This window comes from Trichoplusia ni, chromosome 5, assembly GCF_003590095.1.
Source record: "Trichoplusia ni isolate ovarian cell line Hi5 chromosome 5, tn1, whole genome shotgun sequence".
Lineage (NCBI taxonomy): Eukaryota > Metazoa > Arthropoda > Insecta > Lepidoptera > Noctuidae > Trichoplusia > Trichoplusia ni.
This window is the reverse complement of record NC_039482.1, coordinates 5,671,006-5,691,339: the sequence shown is the minus strand read 5'-3', so window position 1 is coordinate 5,691,339 and position 20,334 is coordinate 5,671,006. Positions and strand designations below refer to the sequence as shown.

At 34.2% G+C, this 20,334-nt stretch overlaps 1 protein-coding gene and 1 non-coding gene across 2 annotated transcripts in view; one reads left to right on the top strand and one right to left on the bottom strand.

Moving 5' to 3' along the window:
- The window catches only part of LOC113494194 (putative transcription factor SOX-15), a 105,675-nt gene that overhangs the window by 20,096 nt on the left and 65,245 nt on the right, over positions 1–20,334 (top strand). Inside the window, exon 3 of the mRNA XM_026872404.1 lies at positions 7,286–7,677. Coding sequence (XP_026728205.1) covers positions 7,286–7,677 — 392 coding nt within the window. The remainder of the gene's footprint in view (positions 1–7,285; positions 7,678–20,334) is intronic.
- Trnam-cau lies at positions 16,005–16,076 on the bottom strand. Its single transcript has one exon. It is a non-coding gene; the product is annotated as a tRNA-Met (tRNA).

Sequence of the window (20,334 nt, the reverse complement as noted above, 5' to 3'; positions counted from 1 at the left end):
TGTTTTTTTTGTATATGAGCCTAAAGAAATGTTAGGTAATCCATTGCCCTTCCGTTACCATCTGTTTTATATCTTTCAATTACTTCCACGAAAACGCGTCTTCATTAAAAGTTGTTTGAGGTCAAAATCATTTTCTCAATCAACGATTCTGGCAACACAAAAACGTGGATAACGTTTTATCTGAAGCGGACGAAAAACTTGCTCATCAAAATCGATTGATGCGAGAAGAATCGAGTGCTACCGTGTGCGGTTTTATCGATATCTCGTGGCGGAGTCCTCTGAACGCTGATGGATCGTTTTGTCAACAATGGCTATTGTCTCGCGCAATGTTTGAAAATAATATATGGACATCACCCTTCCTAAGTGCAGGAAATTTTCAAGATCGAAGCGTCAGGGCGCTAATTAGTCTTGCGACATGTGGCGGACGGTATATTCAGGCTCTTTATGGCGCGGTCAGATGTGGTAAAGGTCAGGTAGTACTGAGCCTGACTGCAATGGTTTTCCTCGTTAATTTGAAACTAGCAGGTGGACACGGAAAAGATGTTGCATTTGAACTTTTACATGTATTAGCTGTTACATTCGTATTGGAATTGTAATGTGGTATGTTTAGATGACTTCTTGACTGATGGGTGTTTTTGAAAAAGGTTATTTTAGATTCAGAAGGCGAATAGTGGTTGTAGAATTATAAGAATCCATAGTTAATTATAACCCTTGTTGGTATTTTATTAGCTTCAGAGAATTCATTTCAGTATTTACTTTGTTATTATCTTAATATTAGCTATTGAGTATAATAATTTCTGCCACTTGCTAGGATCATAATTAAAACGGAAAATTGACGAGAAAATCTGTCGTTGCTTATTAAAACTTCAGGTAAGGATAAATAAATTCAAATTGCGAGACAAAATTACATCACAATCAATTTCTATTGTTTCTGTTCAACAATGTTTTGGTCTAGGACAAACTAGATTATCCTGTAAAACTACGATGTGGAAAAACCCAACAAGATCAGTTTAACTCTATAGAAAAAATATGGATAAAAATATATTTATTACCGATTTAAAGAGGATAGAGAAAAAATCCTTTTAATGTATGATGTATGGATGTTTGTTCCTCTTTCACGCAAAACCACTGGGCCTCGATTCAGCTATTTACAATGGCCGATGAACGAATGGCAGTTGGATTCAATTCGAAATTATTTGTATTCTCTTAATCATTTTTCCAACACAATAATTAGTTTTTTTTTTGTATTGATCTTGAGTGTACCGTCTCTCACATAATTTTCAGTTATTGAGTAGGAAAAATGCTTAAAATTGTCATTTTAAGCCAATTTTCATTCATTCATTGGCCGTTGTAAATAGCGTACTTCGGGCCCTGAATAGTCTTAATCCCGATTTTATGTTCTCTTGAGATCATTTTCAATTTGTAGCGGGAGGATCCGCTAGGCGACAGCTAGTGTTCCATACTGCTTTTAGTAAAGTAATTGCTACCGATTTAATATCAGAAACATTAAATTGTGAAGTTGTTCACTGGTACTGTCTTATCATATGTCATTATAAACCACATTGCAATAGAGTGACAAAGAGTTGCAAAAAAAGTTGATCCAAAAGTTCACGTAGATCGAATCCTGAAGTCTCTATAAATCGGTCAAAAAAATAAAATCTTAACTATGAAAAGTACGAATTTTTTTAGAGGCAAAATCAAGTTAACATTATTTGCATCAGAGTATTTTTAATGATTGTGTTTTTAGTGTTCTTTTGCATTTTTTAGGATTTGTTTTGATATTTAGTCTATTTTGTGTATTGTTACCAGTTACAGCAAATGTTTGCTTTAACGTGTATTTATATAACATTTCTGTATTATAATGCAAAAAACACATAACCTTGATACGATTGTTTTAATAGTTTTTATTCAGAACACTTAACAATGGTAATAAATAAACAGCTATAATTAATAGGCATAGTTATTGACGTGAACAAGTGAGAAATTGTTGAATGATGACATATTTATTTGCACCATCTAGTAATTCTTATAACGTGATCTGTGATGGTCTATAGTGAACACTTTGACATTGAAAACACTTCTATGTTAAGTGGATAAGGTTTATTTTTCTCTAACGTTTGTCTCTAAGGTTAGAACAGGTTTTAAGTGAATGTTTCGGTTTTCGAAATTACTATTTACTTGAGTTTCAAGCTATAGTGTCTCCTAAAAACGGTAAGCATAAAAAACATTTCTTTTTAGATTGTTGTATGTAACTATTTTTTAGAAAGTTATTTATTTATTCCGATTCAAAATCTTGTATACAGTAAAAATGATGGGAATTACATGAACCATATTTGTTGTTTTTTTATGTATACCGTACGCTACGGCGAGCCTTAATAGTTTCCAAGCATTAAACGTTGAACTCACGGCTGACATGTGTCAGAAATATGTCAAATAGGTTTTTGACACGACTTGAGCTATTAAACGATTTTGAACAGTACTTACGCTTACGTAGCAATTAATTTGTAAGATGGAATGGTAGCTCAAGAATTAGCAACTGTATAGCATTTGATGTGATTTGAAATGTTTTCCAAATGACAGTCTAAGTCGTGAGTCAAAGTATCTATTGACCCCAGTTTTAGATTCCTAAACGCATTACGAATCAAGAATCCAACTGACAATGGTTCTAGTGAAAACATTAAATGTTATTTCTCATTCTTAAGCATTTGTTTAGATCGTATGGAATGCGAGATTTCTAACGAAGATGCGAGCGATTGTATCAATCAGTTTTTATTTATATTTACACAATAAAACTGAGAAAAACAATAGAAATGCGTACAAGCGTATTATTTACGTTTTCGCGAAGAAATAATACACGTGATGGAATAGATTCAGTTTGTAAAACACATCTAATGGAATATGTATTTTATTTCGTAAACAAATGTGATTAGATCATTCTCAAGGTTGTGATTCCGTCATTATTTTTATTTTAATCCTATTTAAATATAAACACAGATTCTTTCTAAATACCTTTTTGTATTTCTTGAATAACTCAGTTCGTTTGTTCGAGACATTGGACAGAGACAGTAAAGTGTTGTCCGTTACTATGTGTAGGTAAATAGTGTGTATAACGTCTCTTCTTGAAGTGAATAGGCAGTCCATAAGACTGAAGATGATGTTCTTTCTCTCACCACAGCAAATACCATTCACAGCTATGTCAAGCATCCCCTAAATCATGTCTTTTTCATTCGCTAGACCATAAATTCTACATAATTCGAAATGACGTTTTGATTTGACAGGTGTCTAATAACATTCGCAAATTATTTGACGTTTGCAGTATGGCGACGATTTGGCGTTGACTACACAATCAAATATTGGTTTTATCTCCTCATATTAAGTAAAATGTTAAGATTAATGTCAAGATATATGTTAGTCGTGTATTATTTTACTTGAATTGGAAATAGTAGGTGCTTAGTAACAGGTTTGTAGTTGCGGAACTTGAAAATATTTTCTTGTACCGTTTTAAACTGTTTCTCTTGGCTTGACATTTATTTATTGTTTACCTACAAAATGTTTAGTTGCGTAAGTTGAAGCAAGAATTACTAAATATTTTTCCTCTTTAATGTTTTTGACTATTTGCTCAAGCCTTTTTTACGAAGTGTCTTGATACTGCGATATTCATAAAATAAATAACGGTTGACCGAACTCTAAGGAGGTTGTATCTGTCAAAATGCATGACAGCCGGGTCGAATGTCATTTAGAATGTCGCACAATTTAAACAACTTTCGCGCGTTTTCAAATAAAACATTGGCTGTCATAAGTTTACGAGTTGTGCGATTGACATAAAATATTTTCTCGATAAATAAGCAAGTCATAGTTTGTGTCAGATGTTATTGTGCACGAGTAACGATGAAATGTCGCATAAACCGGGTTTGACGAGTTGAACGCCATCTATGTTGCTAAAGTGGAACTTCTCTAAATTTTCAAAACTATTTGCGTTTCATGTCATGTGGCTTGAGTTTTCTATTGCTTACGTAATATAAATATTCGTTAAAACAAAATATCCAAAAATTATACATTAAACAATATATTTTTTTTTTACTATTTTTGCCTAAACGAAACTAATTCTTGTTTGCCTTATTCTATCTAAGTTACATCTATTCTATTATTCGAAAACCAATTTAATGCCCATGAACATTTTCTTCCAAATCAACTTTGAGATAACGAAGACATCCAATATTATGTAGGTATTTCAAGTTTCAACAAAAAAACTTCTAAAAAGCTAAATGACATGTATGTATACAGAAGTTAATGAAAGTACAGATCTAATTATAAGGGGCCATCTTAAATATTTAGCTCAGGAATCTCGTGTTGGCTTCTTACAACTCATGTAAAACCAACGAAATTGGACTGGTTTGGAGACAGCTCGCCAAATAAGGGGGACTGTTTAATTGTCCCGAGTTTACCCTATATGGGAATAAAGTGTGGCGACAATACTGATGAAGCGAACCATGTTTGTGTGTTAAAAATATTTAGGAGGTTTGAGTTGTGGTTGTTAATTGAATTATTTGGGGTTTTCAGCTCACTTTTGGTATCAAGTTTATAAACTTAGGAATGAATTTGACGTCGTGGGTACTTTTGTGTTCATTGCAATTACTTAGGCATTTCGTTCGTTTGAAATATATGAAACCGTAATCTGTAATGAGAACAAATTTTCTACCCGAAATTCTAAGTAATCTAAGTCAAATTGAACTCGTATTGAAAATCCATGTAAGACCCAAATTTAAAATTGGATGCATAGAACATAGATGCATACATCCTCCTTCGTAACGAGTGCACCTAGATCAAGCTAACATTAGCACACATTTTTCTAGAACACATTCACGTCAATCCGTCGTATATGAGCAGATAGCAGAAGCATCGGATGGGCAGGTGAAATCAGAGGAACAATGCGCCTCGGTTCCCACACCGTGGCGCTAAGACACTTCCAAGAACCGACGGCGTCACGTTAACGGCGCCGCACTTTCCTTTAAATTGGGAATTACTCATTATTTGTATCGAGTTACCTTCGTGTTGACAAATAGCGGCTTTATAGTTTACTGGTAATGCGTCGTGATAACGAAAACTATTGTTGAACGAGTTTAAAGAGAATGATCGATTAGGAAACCTGGAAGACATCGCTGTTAGGGATAGGATAGAAATTGTAGCCTTATATTGTTTGTTATCAATACCATTGCCAAAATATTGGATAATACAGAATAGTTTATTCTATTCAGTTGGTATTTTTCTTCTAACATTTAACTTCACGCCTAGCCAAGTTGCCCACAGCTTATCGTGAAGATCCCGAACCTCATGTGCTTTGGGTTCGGATATAGGAAAACATTAGTATTTTCTTTAGCAGATTTTTCTGCATCTAAATATCTTGGTGGATATATTTACTCATCCGTGATTAATTCGTCGATAACTAAAATACTTATATATCTATATTTTAGCTTTATTATATTAGGACTACAGTTGTCTACAAGCGTTTATATCAAAGGTACGTACTTGGTGTACGTGTGCCGAGCATGTAATGTGTATCCCCTGCTTATTTTTTCGTCGTACTTTCATCCTTCCTCATCGCTATAAGGAAGGATAATTTTTAAATTTAATTAACGGACCTCTTCTCGAATTTTTTTTTTAATTTCCTTCCTGGCAGAAGGTTACCTTTTAAATTAGATTTCATTCTATCGGAAGAAACAAGAAACCCTGATACTAAAGTCTAGTAATATAAGTAGGAGAAGACGTCATTTCAGACTTCGTTTTCAAATTTGCTGACATGTTAGTGAAATCTACAAGGCTTCTATGAATAACTTGTGAAAACGTCACATCCGTTGGACTAGAACAACTCTCTAGTTGTTATGTCAACATGTAAAAAGTCGTTTATCACGGAAGCTAAGACGGTCTATGTACTGAGTTGGTTTGCATTAGTAAGCCTCCACCATTACTTATAAAAATGTAGCTGCAAAACTTACTACATTATGTCTGTCTCTTACAATTTCACACGCAAACGCACAAAACACTAAACTGAATTAGATAAAACTTAGTGAAGTTATAGTTCGATTGAAAAGAAAGCCATAGTGTACGGTGTCACTATGATAACATATGATGCGTCAACACTCAACTGCTTATTTCTCTAAGAATCTTGCAAAACAAGAAATTATTTAGAAATACAGGCATAAGACAAGTTTACTTAAAATACTATTTATGTACACACAAATTTTTAAAAGTTTAACAAACAAGGCATTCTTCATATAATCTCGCATAGAGTTAGCAACAGGCCCCCACTAGACGAGACGATTCACATTACTGGTGTCGATTGATTAGCCTGATCGCTATCACTTGCCGGCTCCGCTTACCACGCTTCCTGCTACACCGATATGCCAGCGGTAAGCTATAACGAAGCAAATGACACCGCAACGTGCGGATTTTTCAAATTCCATAGCATAGTTTGACACTTTACCCGTAATGCTCGGTGGGGGGTAATCGGTAACCATGACAACGGTTTAACAACTCCTTTAAATACTAAAAAACATCTTGTACCTATGTTAAGGGATTGTAAATTTATTCGAAATTGTAAAATATATTATGAATTCTCCTTTTCCAAATGCCGAAAGCGAAACGAACATCGCGAGATATAATATACCTAAAATAAGTAAAAAAAACCGTATAATTTTAATTAATATATAATAAGAAAAGTATGAATGCAACGAAAAACAATCGCCGCTGCACGACGTATTTCTAATATCATGTTATGGAAAATAAATATCAGTTAAATTAAACTCGGGTTTCATAGACAAATGAAGATATAATCTATGAAATATGTTGATGTTTCTATCGTGTTTATTTCAAAAGATGTTTTACGTATCAAATAAAATTGAAAAGAGAAGCAAAGGAGTGTAGCGAAGTACATTTAGAGCTTCTCGGACATATTTTTATACGATTCATGATATTATTACTATTTTCCTCATATTCATGTATGTCATGTACTAACTTCTTGATATCACTGCATCAGTGTATAGTTGAGAGAATTCCTCAAGCATTAATTTCACTATTCAACAGGATTTATGTATCAGGGCTGTAAAAATAGAACTATTAATTGCAATATTAAAAAGTTTATTCTGGATTCACATAGAACAAACATATCATCCCAAAAATAAAACAAAGGATAAACACTCGCAGCAAATAATATAACTCGAAGTCCAAATCTTTACATTCTACATCCTACCAAACTATCACCACTCTAACCCACATTTTCTCTTTTCAGCATGATGGATTCCGGGGGAGCAGGCATAGCAGAGTCCCCTCCTACTTACCACCGAACTTACGAACAATATGTCCAAGGAGCAGTTGAAAACAGCACCGACTCAGTTCAGGAACAGACCAGCCCCGAGCTGGTCGTGTGGTCTACCCTGCCCTACGGCCTGGACTACAGAGCGCAGTACGACTACCGAAGCCCCTACGACACCGGCAGAGATTACTCCACACAGCAGTACGCCAGGGCCCCGTTTACCACGAAGATGGGACAGGCCAAGGCCTTGAAGGAGGCCAGGATCAGGAGGCCTATGAACGCCTTTATGGTGTGGGCGAAGGTTGAAAGGAAGAAACTGGCTGATGAGAATCCCGATCTGCATAACGCTGATCTGAGTAAAATGCTAGGTAAGTGAACATAACTTTCTGACGATTAAATTTTAAAATAGTTTTGACTTCATGAAGATGTAGAATGTGCTACAGAAGATTAAGAAAAAAAGTAATAATCTATTTAATTTTCTTGCAATTTACTTTGACGTTTTAATTTAATTTGGTTCTTATGAAAATTATAATATTTGCTTTTCAAATTATTCAAGGGAAGTAACCTAAGATAAAGCCATTCGCTTTAATTTATTGTCATAATTTATTTGACGTTACTACGTCACAACATGGCTTGTCGCGAGCATTCGTTTAAAAATAAATTAAATGGATTATGTTACTTTGACACGTGATTTTCCACTAATTTATTTGCTGACGTAGTTCAACGATAACGTGAATAAATTAATAGGTACTTAAGGGACGGGCAAAAAACATTTTATCCGAACATAAAAATCTTGATTGTAGTACTGATTTAGTGAGGAAAATTCTAGAATTAATTATTCTTTACATATTTTAAGATAATTTAAAATATTTACATTTTTGAAACATTAAAACGGCTATAAGCATCTTCACTTCTTAGCATAGCAACCCGAATGAGTCAGCAAAAAGTTTCAATCGTGTTTACAATTCGAAATTTAAATATTAAAAATATTACTGGCCAGAACTATTCCTACAGATACTGATAGATTATTAATTAGTTTTTTGAATACCTTCTAAAAACGTCATGTCATTTTGACAAGTGGAGTTCTAGTGAGTGATGAAAAATGTAGTTTCGTAAAAAATATTTAGAATTTTCGATGGAGGTAAAGCATTTTTTCCATTGCTAAGTAATGTTGTTAGTTTTAACTGGAAATGAAAAAGGTTTGACGTCAGTATTTAGCCAACGATTTTAGGGGAACAAGTTGGAAATCTCAAAAAAGAAATAATAAGTGTCATACCATTCTATAATCGTCCAATTGCTGCGCTCATTCCTCTTCCCATTTAGATTTGACAATTAATAAAAAATTAAATAAAAGAACATCAGAAAATAAATAGATTTTGCTTGCAATAAAAAATTATGTCGTAAACTGATATTGTTGTAAAAGAATTATGTTTCTACAACATTAGTTATTCAATTACAACTTTAATAATGCTACAACAATTTATAATAATAAATTGAAAATCACCACTTACTTATCTTGATCATACCACAAAGTAATAACTTCATTATGGACCAATGGCATTCAAGACCCGCACTAACCATATTAATATAATGTATTTACTGACACATAATAAGAAATCAATTAAAGCACAGAGATTCATTATTGAAACAAATAAAAAACGAGTTGTAGAAAAAAAAATAAGTCGCTTAATACCATTGAATCTTAAACAGACTTGATACGATTGTTAGAGAGAGACAGCGCTCTACATTCCGTATAGCTCCATCTCCCTTCCACAACGTCAAGAGTTAATTTAGAATCTCGAAGCTGGTACTTAGGTCTTGCTATTTTGTTCCTTATTAGTGATGTAAGTGGCATTCCTAATACCTAAGGCGGTACTTAGTGGCTAGCGAGTTAATCAAGCTATCACCGAGATTACTGGCGGAGTTTTTGTAGGGCACTCGTTTAGGGTTCTCTTGGTATTGATTGGGTTGTGTAAAACCATTTCTGGAACGGAAATGGCATTATTGTATTTTTTTTTATTAATTAAGACAGCAAGCATCGGCTTAGATAATGTTCGTAGAGTGTTTGTGTGTTGTAGAGTATTGCAATGAAATGCAACGATTGTAAAGGTACCGAAAAATCATTGCATGTAGTGTTTTGAAGCCCGTCATCATACATATCACACGTAAGTCCACTGTTTTCAGTCCCCTTCTAAGTTTCTTTGAGTTTGGTTCTGATTGAATGTAAATTTAGATTGAGTTTGGTACTAATATATTTAGATTTCGTAAGTTTCAAATTACGCATATATGCAAGACTAGTTTCCGCACCTTTTGCCCTTATTAATGACTGTAATTTAAATAAATACTCAGCATCTAAGTTAGTTAGTACCAAGTACCAACATTACGTAGGGTTGCCCCATCAAGTTTTTCCGTAAGATTGATCGTTTTTTTAGTTCAGGTTTTTCACGTTTTCTGAAACCATAATTTATTGCCACCGACGATTTTTAGAACTTTTTTTTCTTTTGAAACTCGAACTTTTGCGTGTGTGGAAGAGAGATGCCGCTCTACTTTGTGTAGTGCCGTCTCGTTCCAACAACTAAACTATTTTTTATTTTATTCGAATTCAAGTATCATCTCAAAAGCTCTTTTGTCTCAGAACATTTCTAAGTTTCAGTTATTACTTTGCTAATAATGACTAAGCTCCATAATTTATCATATTACGTTATATTATAATTTATGTCAGTTGTAACATTTAACTGATGTCAATGTTATAATTATGGTGACCTCGTAACTTTCTCCGCGAGATATCACAGGAGGCGAGGACAGACCGCCATACTGCGCGGGCGCAGCTTCATGTATCTTCGAAGAAACAAGTGATTAAGAGGCTTAGAAACTTAATAATACACTAACATCATACTCACTTAGATATATAGAAAAAAATAATAATAATGTAACCCTTTAGAATTAACTTACAATTTTGGATAAGAGAATATTACTTGGTTACAACAGTTTCAAATATTTTAAATCTGCAACTTAACCTTAATGGAAAAATAATTTTAAGGCTATAACGTTATTTTTTTGGAAAGTTGCTTTATCAATAAGAAAAGCTCTTAATTAAGTATCGTCAAGCTAACACGTTTAGTATTTTAAACTTTTAACGGAAATTTAATTTGGAGAATGAACAACAATTAGCTACATCATAAGTTCGTTTTTATTATTATCATTGAACGACTGACTTATTATATTGTTATTATAGCAACAGTTATCGTTTTAAAGGAAAACAATATTGCTTGAATGACGCATTGGCCTTCCAGTTCAATGTCCGGATTCGAATGACAAGGTACCAAGTTCGATTCCAGTCATTTAATGTGTCCTCAATAGGCTTTAAGCTATGTGTTATTTTTGAAGAGGTGAATTAAACCTTAGTTTAGCCAAATTAGCTGACAGGTAAATAAAGCTCTTTCTCAATATAGCGAAGTAAATAAATCCCTGTAATTATAGATGATTCGCAGTTTAATCTACCAGACACCCGTGATTACGTTTCGCCAAATAAACTCGGCAAAAAGGCAGCTAATAATGCTTACTAGTCATACCAGCTACCTTTTAACACAATATTAAAAATTCTCGTTCACAAACATACATGACTAATTCGAAAATAGGTCAAAATTAACGGTACACCTTGTGTTCACAATTGTACTAAGCCTTTGGATATGGCAAGTCATTACACCGCTGCGTGGGTGGCTGATGCTATCGCTCTTAATGAAATAAAACCCGAATAAAAAATAATACCAGCCAGCAATGTACTTGTAAATAGTAAGCAATCCCACAAACTTAACTCAACAACACACCTAAGCATATTAACAACTTATTACCACGTGACAGAGACTAAATTTGATTGGGATTTCTTTATTTGAGTGTATTATTAAGTTTGTATGTCGTGTAGCTATTATTCACTGGTTTGATGACTAATGGTATATATTTTTATCGGTCAAATATGGGATTACCGTGAGGTAGGAATCCCCAGTAGGATAGGTGATTGAAATAATAGTATACATGTGAGCTATTAATAGGTTATCAAGCAGATGAGAAGTCATTTTAAAGAAAGAACTTGAGACCTAACACCATCTCTCCAAGTCTGTTGGATTTGTAGAAATGAGACAGCGCACTACATGTTGTAATATGGCGTCTCTTTCTTCACAACTGCAAATATTATTACCATCAGTATATTTATCTACACATGGGGCTATTGCTAAATTTGAAAAAAAAAGGCTTTATGTTGATCTTCGGTTGCATAACTAAACTGGTGTTTAAAGTTGGTGGTTCCTTTTTCTCACGAATAGTCCCAATAGTTTCAGTGTTAATCACACTGAAACTATTGGGATCCAATAGTTTCAGTGTTAATCACACTGAAACTATTGGGATCTTATACTTATGATTTTATATTTTATAGGCATTCTTGTTTACTTGGTATCCATTATAGCCAGTTGCTAAACACTAACGATTTATTTGTAAGCCATTCTTCATTTGACGGATACTTGTAAAAAAATACGACTAGGTATTAAATATAATTAGCTAAATAGTAAAACCACAACGTGTGGTATTAAATTTGCCGTGGGTAGACTTTGTGGTTAACAAGTATTATAAGTTACTCCAGTGGCTTCGAGTTATTTCTTTAAGCCTTTTTGGTACAATCAGCAACAAACTCTCTGTATACTGTCAGACTTACTTCATATCGGTACTTACACACGTACATCGTCGTGCAATATCGAATTTCAACTGAAATCTTGCTGACATCTAATATTGTAATTAGTTGCAAACATAAGGCCAATATTTAAGGCAGCTTTTTTATTAAAAACTTGTTTATGTTGCTGATCATACAACTCCATTAATCTATAGGCGTAGTACGTTAAAAGGATAAGTTTGAAAGACAACAAATGAGTGTCGCCAAGTGTTCTTCAGTGATGATAGCATTTTTATCAGACTTTCAAAACTAACGGCAGCGATATTGCTGTCAAGTATTTTTGCATATACTGTAAGATTTTGTCAGACATTCTCTCTCTCCCTGTCGTGTCTGGTTTGCATATAAGATCATTTTTCTCCAGGACATCTAAGAATGAACCACTGAAGCATTGGCTATCCGATATTGGGCAATAATTGTGACAAAATGCCGCGTTTCGGAAGGCACGTTAAATTGTGGCTCCCGGCTGTTATTCATACATCTTTGACAGTTGTTACAGGTACTCAGAACCTTGAAAGTCTGACAACTAGTCTAACTAAGGGGTATCATGTTGCCCAGGTTACTGGGTTGAGGAGGTCAGATAGGCAGTTACTCCTTGTAAATCACTAGTACCTAAGTGAATCCAGTTAGACTGGAAGCCGACCCCAACTATGTTTGGACAAGGCTAGGCCGATGAAGTATAACAAAATAGGTTACAAAATTACTTATATCATTGTCGAAACCACGCAGGTGAAGCCAGGGCAAAAACGATTACCTAGTACATTACTGGTTTACAAAAGTGACATTATATTGTAAAGGTTAGTTTAATAACAGTATTACTGTCAGTTGTAAGGGCGGATGTGTAGGTCTATTGTATGAGGTCTCTCGGAAAATATATATGTAGGTACTATTCATACATGTATGAGTATTAAACGAAGGAATATTTTGTAACAAATTTTGTTGCTTTATTGCCAAACGTTGTTCTTTCTTGGTTTGACCTCCGTACCAAGGTTTATTGAAATTGGTTGTTCCTTTCCGCTACATTATAAAGTAATGTTATTATCATCATCATCATCCACAGTCTTTATTCTCCCACTGCTGGGCATAGGCCTCCCCTCCCCAATCTCTACGATCCAGTGCTAGCCGCATCCAGTCTCGACCCGAGACCTTTATGTCATCGACCCATCTTGCTCCCGGACGACCGACGCTTGTTTTGCCTTGTCTTTTCCAACACTCTGTTACCGCCTTAGTCCACCGAGTAATGTTAGTTAAATAAAGGAAGCTGTGAAAGTGTGACAGCAAATTACACTTTGTAAAGCGGAGTCTTTGATACAATCCTACATCATCAGGAATTGTAATTAAGAAGTAATGATTCGGGCAGGACACTGCAAGAAAAGGATTGGGCCAATTAAATTGGTCCATTTTCGTGTATTGATTCAGTGTAGTAGGTAATTATACACAAAATACACAATTTATGCTTTGAACGTATGGATAGAGGTCATATGACAGTTCTATAGTAGAGTAAGTACCGGTGATCTGATTACATACCTATGTCTGTACACTCTAAGTCTGCACACTCTTTTCACACAGCCCATATTCGTCCACTGCTGGTCATAAGCCTCCCAAGTGCACGCCACCGAGTTGTATCTTCGGCCGCTCGCATCTAGCTCCTGCCAGCCATCTTGCGCAGATCATCACTCCACTTTAATATCAGAACTCGTGGTTTTTGCTTAATGAATACTTCTGAATATTTCTCTAAAATACACGTCATTCTGATAAGTAACCTATTTTCTCAGCTGACGTCACGTCGCGATATTAATTAACTCCAACAGTAAATAAAACTTGGAAATCCCCGACCAGGATTATCAGTTTAGCCTATAAGTACTCCGCAAATGAAATTAAACCGAGGTGTCATGTAATAAGGTTTAGTATTGACTACTGGTTATATTTGCTTAATCGTTTTGATAAAATACTTTTTATTGAAAAAAAAAGGTTTGTTGGTTGCAATATCCTAAAGTTTTGCCTAGAATTCATTAATGTTATTTTAATTACTTTAAGAATTACCTAAACTATATTTATTGCAATGCTATTTGTGGCATTTAAATTAAATCTTCGTTTTCTAAGCAAAAATACATTTCAAATAGATTTCAACTCCTGTGTAATAGTAATAAAACATTACTTATTTTCTTCAAGTAAATATTAGTAAATGGTTCTATTGAAAAATACTTGAAGTACCGCCGATGGCTATCTTAAGACATTATAAAGGGCCAATCAATTGATTAGTATTATACCAATACATAATAATTTGCAGGTTGCAACGAAAACATCTGCTTCCACAGACGCGTAATAAAAACTCTTTCCATATAGGGCACAGTTCTTAGTAACAATACCGGTCATTTAGACAACTTCAAATTAAGACTAAATTTATTTTCATTGGAAATTACGATTTGGTGGGAACTCTTTCTAATGAGAAAAAGTCGTGTAATTGTTATCGAGCTCCACCGAAATGGCAGCTTTTTAGGGTTTTTACCCTTAGGTGTGCAAAGGAGCCCTCTCGTTAAAGGTACCGCTGTCTGTCCACTCAAACACCCGGCTGTATCTCTTAAACAGAGACAGCTAGGCAGTCAAATTTTTTACAGATGATGTTTCTGATGCCGCTATCGCTATAAAAACAAAAATTTAAAAAAAATAGATCAAATTTATAGCTTATAAAATTATTGGGTGACAAATAAATTGACAGCGCGTGTATGATTTTTACACTATTTTGAATAATACATAATTTGATTTTTATTTAAAAAAATCGTGTAAACATCATTATAAGCAAAACAATTAAATCGATAAGCTAAAATCGATTAAAACACCAAAACCAACATAATCTGCTCGCGATTAAAACGACAGCAATTAAATCGAGTACTCGAATCAAAGCAAAACTACTTAAGGTTATGTTACACCACGTTTTCTCAATAACCGCCCCGACCTTGGTCCATCCATCGTTAATTGGCTAAATTGCACGCCATTTAAGGTGGCTCCACACTGCGATAATGACATCGTTTTATCACTGTGCCACGTTATACATACTTAGAGTACTTAATTAAATGAAGACCTTAACTGGTCTCGTGCTTGAGTCAACCGTATGTGAGTAATGTTATGATTTGAATGTACAGGAAGCTTTTGTTTCTTTATTGCTTTTTTATTCTGTGGCTTAAGGGCGTTGACGTGTTAGGTACCAGCCTTACCTAACACGTCGTTTGTGATGACCTTAACTAATGGACTTATTGGTGAGGTTGCAAATTGTAAAGAGGTTTTATATGTTTCTTGAAAGTTGAGGACTTCTATTCAAGTGAGGCTTGTGCAGTGATCATTGGTCCTCAACCTCCTTAAAGTAACTAATGTTGAAGAACAGAGATACAGCACTACACAGTGTATTGTGCTGTCAGGCTTCCACAACCATTATTAATATATTATTTAAAGACGTGAAAACCAATAATATATTATTGAAAGACTTGGTGGTAGGCCCACAGTATAACCGAGCAATCTTATCTTATCTTTCAGTTGTTTAACAACCGATTTAATTTGACTTGGAATAGCTGTCATTTTATTCCATAAAATTTCGTAATTAAAAATTATTTTATTTTTTTGTTGTTTACGAAATATTTTTTCTGTACGGTAAAGTAGTTTGATTTTATTTTGGTAATTTAAATATTTAATTAAATATAATTTCGGTAGAATAAGCATTTATGTAAAAGTGTACTTCATCCATTTATAGTTAACAAATTACAAACTATTTCTCCTAGTATTTATGACTCTATAAGCTATGACAAATATGGTGAATGTTTCTACACGCTTATGCTATCGTCCAGATATTACATTCTTCATGTAATTGTGATGATTTAAGTGTTTATAAGTTTTTTTAAATGTTTGTTTTAAAATACTTCGTTTGATTGAATTTTCTGGTCAAATAGTTGGAATATTTTATTTATGAAGATGCAAAAAGTGATATAGCAGAGCGTGGTTTCGATCCACGGACCTCTGGGTTATGGGCCCAGCACGCTTCCACTGCGCCACTCTGCTTCTTGCCACTACTTTCGAAATAGGTCAGCAGTATATTAACACTGGTCTGCCGACTGTGTTGAACTATAATTCTGCGTAAATAACCTTAAAAAGGTTTTATCCTCAATAAACTAAGTGTTTAATATAATTTAAAAATCACTAATTACACCGTTTAGAGATAATAATATTATCTGTCAAATCGATTCGCAATAAATTTCATGGGTTCAGTCTGACAGTTATAAGCTTTAATAATATTATTATTGTAAATTAATATTTTCCCTTTAAATATAAATTAATCTTACAAATAAAACGTCCGCCAAAAGTTCTTCATTTATCCGCAACTCAAATTACATTCTGAAGTAGTCTTAGCCTTATTAATTGCCAGTTATTTTAAAATCGGTATATCACAATATGAAGAGATTGGCTAAAAAAACACCCAAAAATTCAGCTGTTTATTAAACCTAATTATAAATTTAAAAACCGTGTTTTCGCAAACGTTTTTTATACTCTTCCAAGCCAAACAGAAGTACTTAAATCAATCTTATTCATTACTTAAAACTATAAATTTTATTGGCCTAAAATACTGTAGCGAAGTTTGTCAGAGTGATTGGCCGCGGCTAACCAAGGCCGAGTGTGTCTGTGGTCACTTCAACTTTTACAAGTAACGGAGAAAACAAACAATCGTACATGTTACATGACTTAGTTCCTGTTTAGTTGTATCTAGAGAATGAAAGGTTTGTTGAATAGTTTTATGTGAGTCCTTAACCATTAATTAATGTCGTAAATTGATTCATTTATTTGTAATTCTTATAACCGACTCACGCATTATGGAACTTAATCCTTGTATCTCGGGGTTTCACAGATGTTTGTGTAGTAAAAAGTCAACTCACATGCACAGAGACACTCAGACTCAAGACAAGCATTCGTGTATTTACACAAACGCTTGTCCGATGAGGGGATCGAACCCGCGACACGTCGCGCTCAGTGGGTTTGTCTTGGTGACCTCAACCACTCATATTAGTACGTGTCTTAAAGACCTAGGTCCTGTCGATTAGACTGACAACATTCGCATGCCAAGGACCAAAGTGAACACGAAAGCATCTAATACAAGTCCTGACTTAAAATGTTCTGTTCTGTATCGTGGTAGTCATTTGTTTCTCAATATGACATTTACAGACTGTTTATGATATGTAAATGGTCTGACGCTGTTTACTCATTTACTTTTGACCACCTTTCACTCCTAATCTATCTCTGTGTATAATTAAAACACATGGAGAAAACCCAAAAGGCATATCTTGCATATTTCCCACTACCACCACTGTTTTTGGTGTAATCTCGTCCAGTCGCCATGTTGGGCCACAGACAAGTTTTTACACTTTTCTAAATATGGCCAGACCTTACTAATGGTAATATTAATCTTGATGTATAAATATATTTTTGTGGGCGCCATTAAATATGAATTTAATGAGGAATGGTTTCGAGCAGGCTTTATTTTGTTTTTTTTTTAAGATTTGTTATCTGTGGTTGATGTTTGTCGCTGGTTGAGTGTTGTAGCTTTATTGTTTGGCAACTGTAAAACGCCTCAAATGTCACCTTAACTTTTGCCTGTTGTCGATAATAAAATAACCATTTGAATTAATTATTATTGAAGGTTTCGTGAAACGGTAGGTATTTGATTTTGATGAGAGTGGTATATTTTTTTCCTGTTTGTTCCTTGTTGGTGACTCGAAACGGGCATTCGTTTTTTGAGTAATCACTGAATTATGAATCAAATTTCGGGTAAAATTTCCTTTATTAATCATTGTGCCGGTTTTTCTGTCAAATAAGTAATAATTTAAGCCGTAGGTTGAAATGACCAACTGAAAGCTGTATTAGGTAATTTAGTCCACGAAAAACGTGACGAACCTAACCTAGGCATCAAAAAGTCAAGTAACATAACGTTTCTTGCTAACTCGCCTAGACATGTTCAAGTTACGGCGAATTCTTCGAACGTAGCCAAACCCGTACGGAATAACACGAAACTATTCCAGGAAACTCGAACAAAAAGCAAACCGACGGACAAATTAACATTCTAAACCCGTCAACTATAATAATACAATTAATTCCGTTTGTCACATCTGATAACCAACGAACAAACTTATCTTTACACATGTATTCACTCTTATGTTAGTAACGATAAGGTTTATTTTCGTCTGTTTGGGTGGTGTTGTTGTAAATTGATGTTGCCATAAAGAAAATCTTAAAAGGCTATGAAGGAGCCTTATGGGAGGTGGGCCATTGGGAAAATCGATTCTGTGCATATATGATTTCGTACTTATTTAGTTTAATTATTGTTTGTTTTGTCACGTGGACTGTGTTTACCAGTACATCGTTTTACAACTTTGATAAGTCTTTAAATTTCGAAAAAAGTTTTTTGATACGTGAAGAAGGCTTTCATTAGAACAATGAAGAAGACTAACTAATTTATATTATTGCCTATTCTTTTCTCTACAAATAAAGATTATCTATTTAAAATAAACTCATCATCAATTTTTACTAATCATAGTTAACTTAAACCATAAATAATGATGTTATCTTACCCTTGAACCCACATACGTGTTAACTATGTAATAATAACATACAGTTAATAATCTGATCGACAGATTTAACGCTTTAGATGTTATGAAGGATTGATTTACCGATGTTAAGCAACGCATGTCGCGCCCAAATATGGATGAGTGACCCTGGAGTTTAAATCGCAGTTATTAAAATTTGCGCATGCGTGTTGAGTTTATTAAGTATGGTTAAGTTGATAATTTTGATATTTCAAGGACTTTTGGCCTGCTTGATGGGCTGGCTATGAGGTATTTGTTAGATTTGAAACGATTAGTTGATGATGTTGATGGGAAATGCATTTATTAAATACATATTATTATGTAGTCAAGTCGATAATCTTAAACCGAGCAAATTTCAGTGGAGCTTAATAAACCAAGACAGAAGCTGAATGTCTCCATTTTCTGTCTCTTCATGCACTTATATTGCTTTCTTTCCGAGCAACTATTATTTCCATAAGGTGTTTTTTTATCATATTATTACCCATATCTTGATGAGCTGACGCGGCGTCGCAATTCGTATCATCCCTTTAAGGACTCCGGTTGGCTCCAAAACTAGTGTTCAATCCCGATGCTTAAGTAAACCGTTGACTTTTTCAGTCTAAATCATCCTTACGGATGTATCTATAAAAAATTATAGTGTTATGTGACATTATTTTCATATTAGTATCTCAATGAGAGAATTGTCTGCACCTGGCCTGTTTGCCACTGCTTCACAATACACTCAGTTGTCTCTAAATCAAGATAAACTAACAGTCCCTCTAAAAACGATAGAATTCAATAAACGAAACCGATCGCCAAACAGAGGTCTTCGTTTTCATTGATTTGTCCAAGGCGTCTGAATATTCTGAGGACATATCTGAGGTAATATCTTCCTTATTTCTTCTCAATACCACATCCTTTACTCACATATGGTCTGCTGCTTCGTTTGTTTCCTTCAGTTCGACTGTAGCCCTCTTCAAGGTCTTCCTTGACACCTTCAATAATTTTTGATATGGAAGTGATACAGTTCTTTGTTTCAGATGTTTTTTCATTGATAACAATTTTTTTGAGAGAGACATTTTACTTAAACAATATGGGTTCAGCCAACAAAGCGTACCTACCAAATGAAATATGATATCTTAAATATTTTTAAAGTAATTGGAAGTAGTTATATTGTTTATACAAGTATTATATTCCAAATAATCCTTGAACCGTCAAAAATATAAATAATATTGTCAAATCATTCAAATATACACACAATAACCGGTCTAACTAGACCTCAATTAGACTTAGTAATTACTGAAATAACTAGCGTCGAACGCTTATTAACACCCACTACATGCATAATAGACTCGTTACTTAGAGCACCTCTATTATTTATGAAAATATAAACGGTTATACACGTACTCTATGGAAAGGATCATAGACAACGCGTCGGCCTCCTTTGATCGAATTCGCAATTCAATGTTGTTCCGAATTTAAAATTCATTGGAGCTGAGCGGGTGAATCTTTACACAAGTTCAAATTTATTCGAATTCTTTCATGTCTATGGTTTTTAGAAAAAAGTTTTTGTTCTTATGTATATTCAGTGTGCATAGTTTTGAATTTGGAATCTCTCTTCGGAGCTCTATATTTTAGTATTGATGTAACTTTTGTAACATCGTTTCTTTTTTTGAAACTTGGCACTGGAACTTTAAAGGACTTAT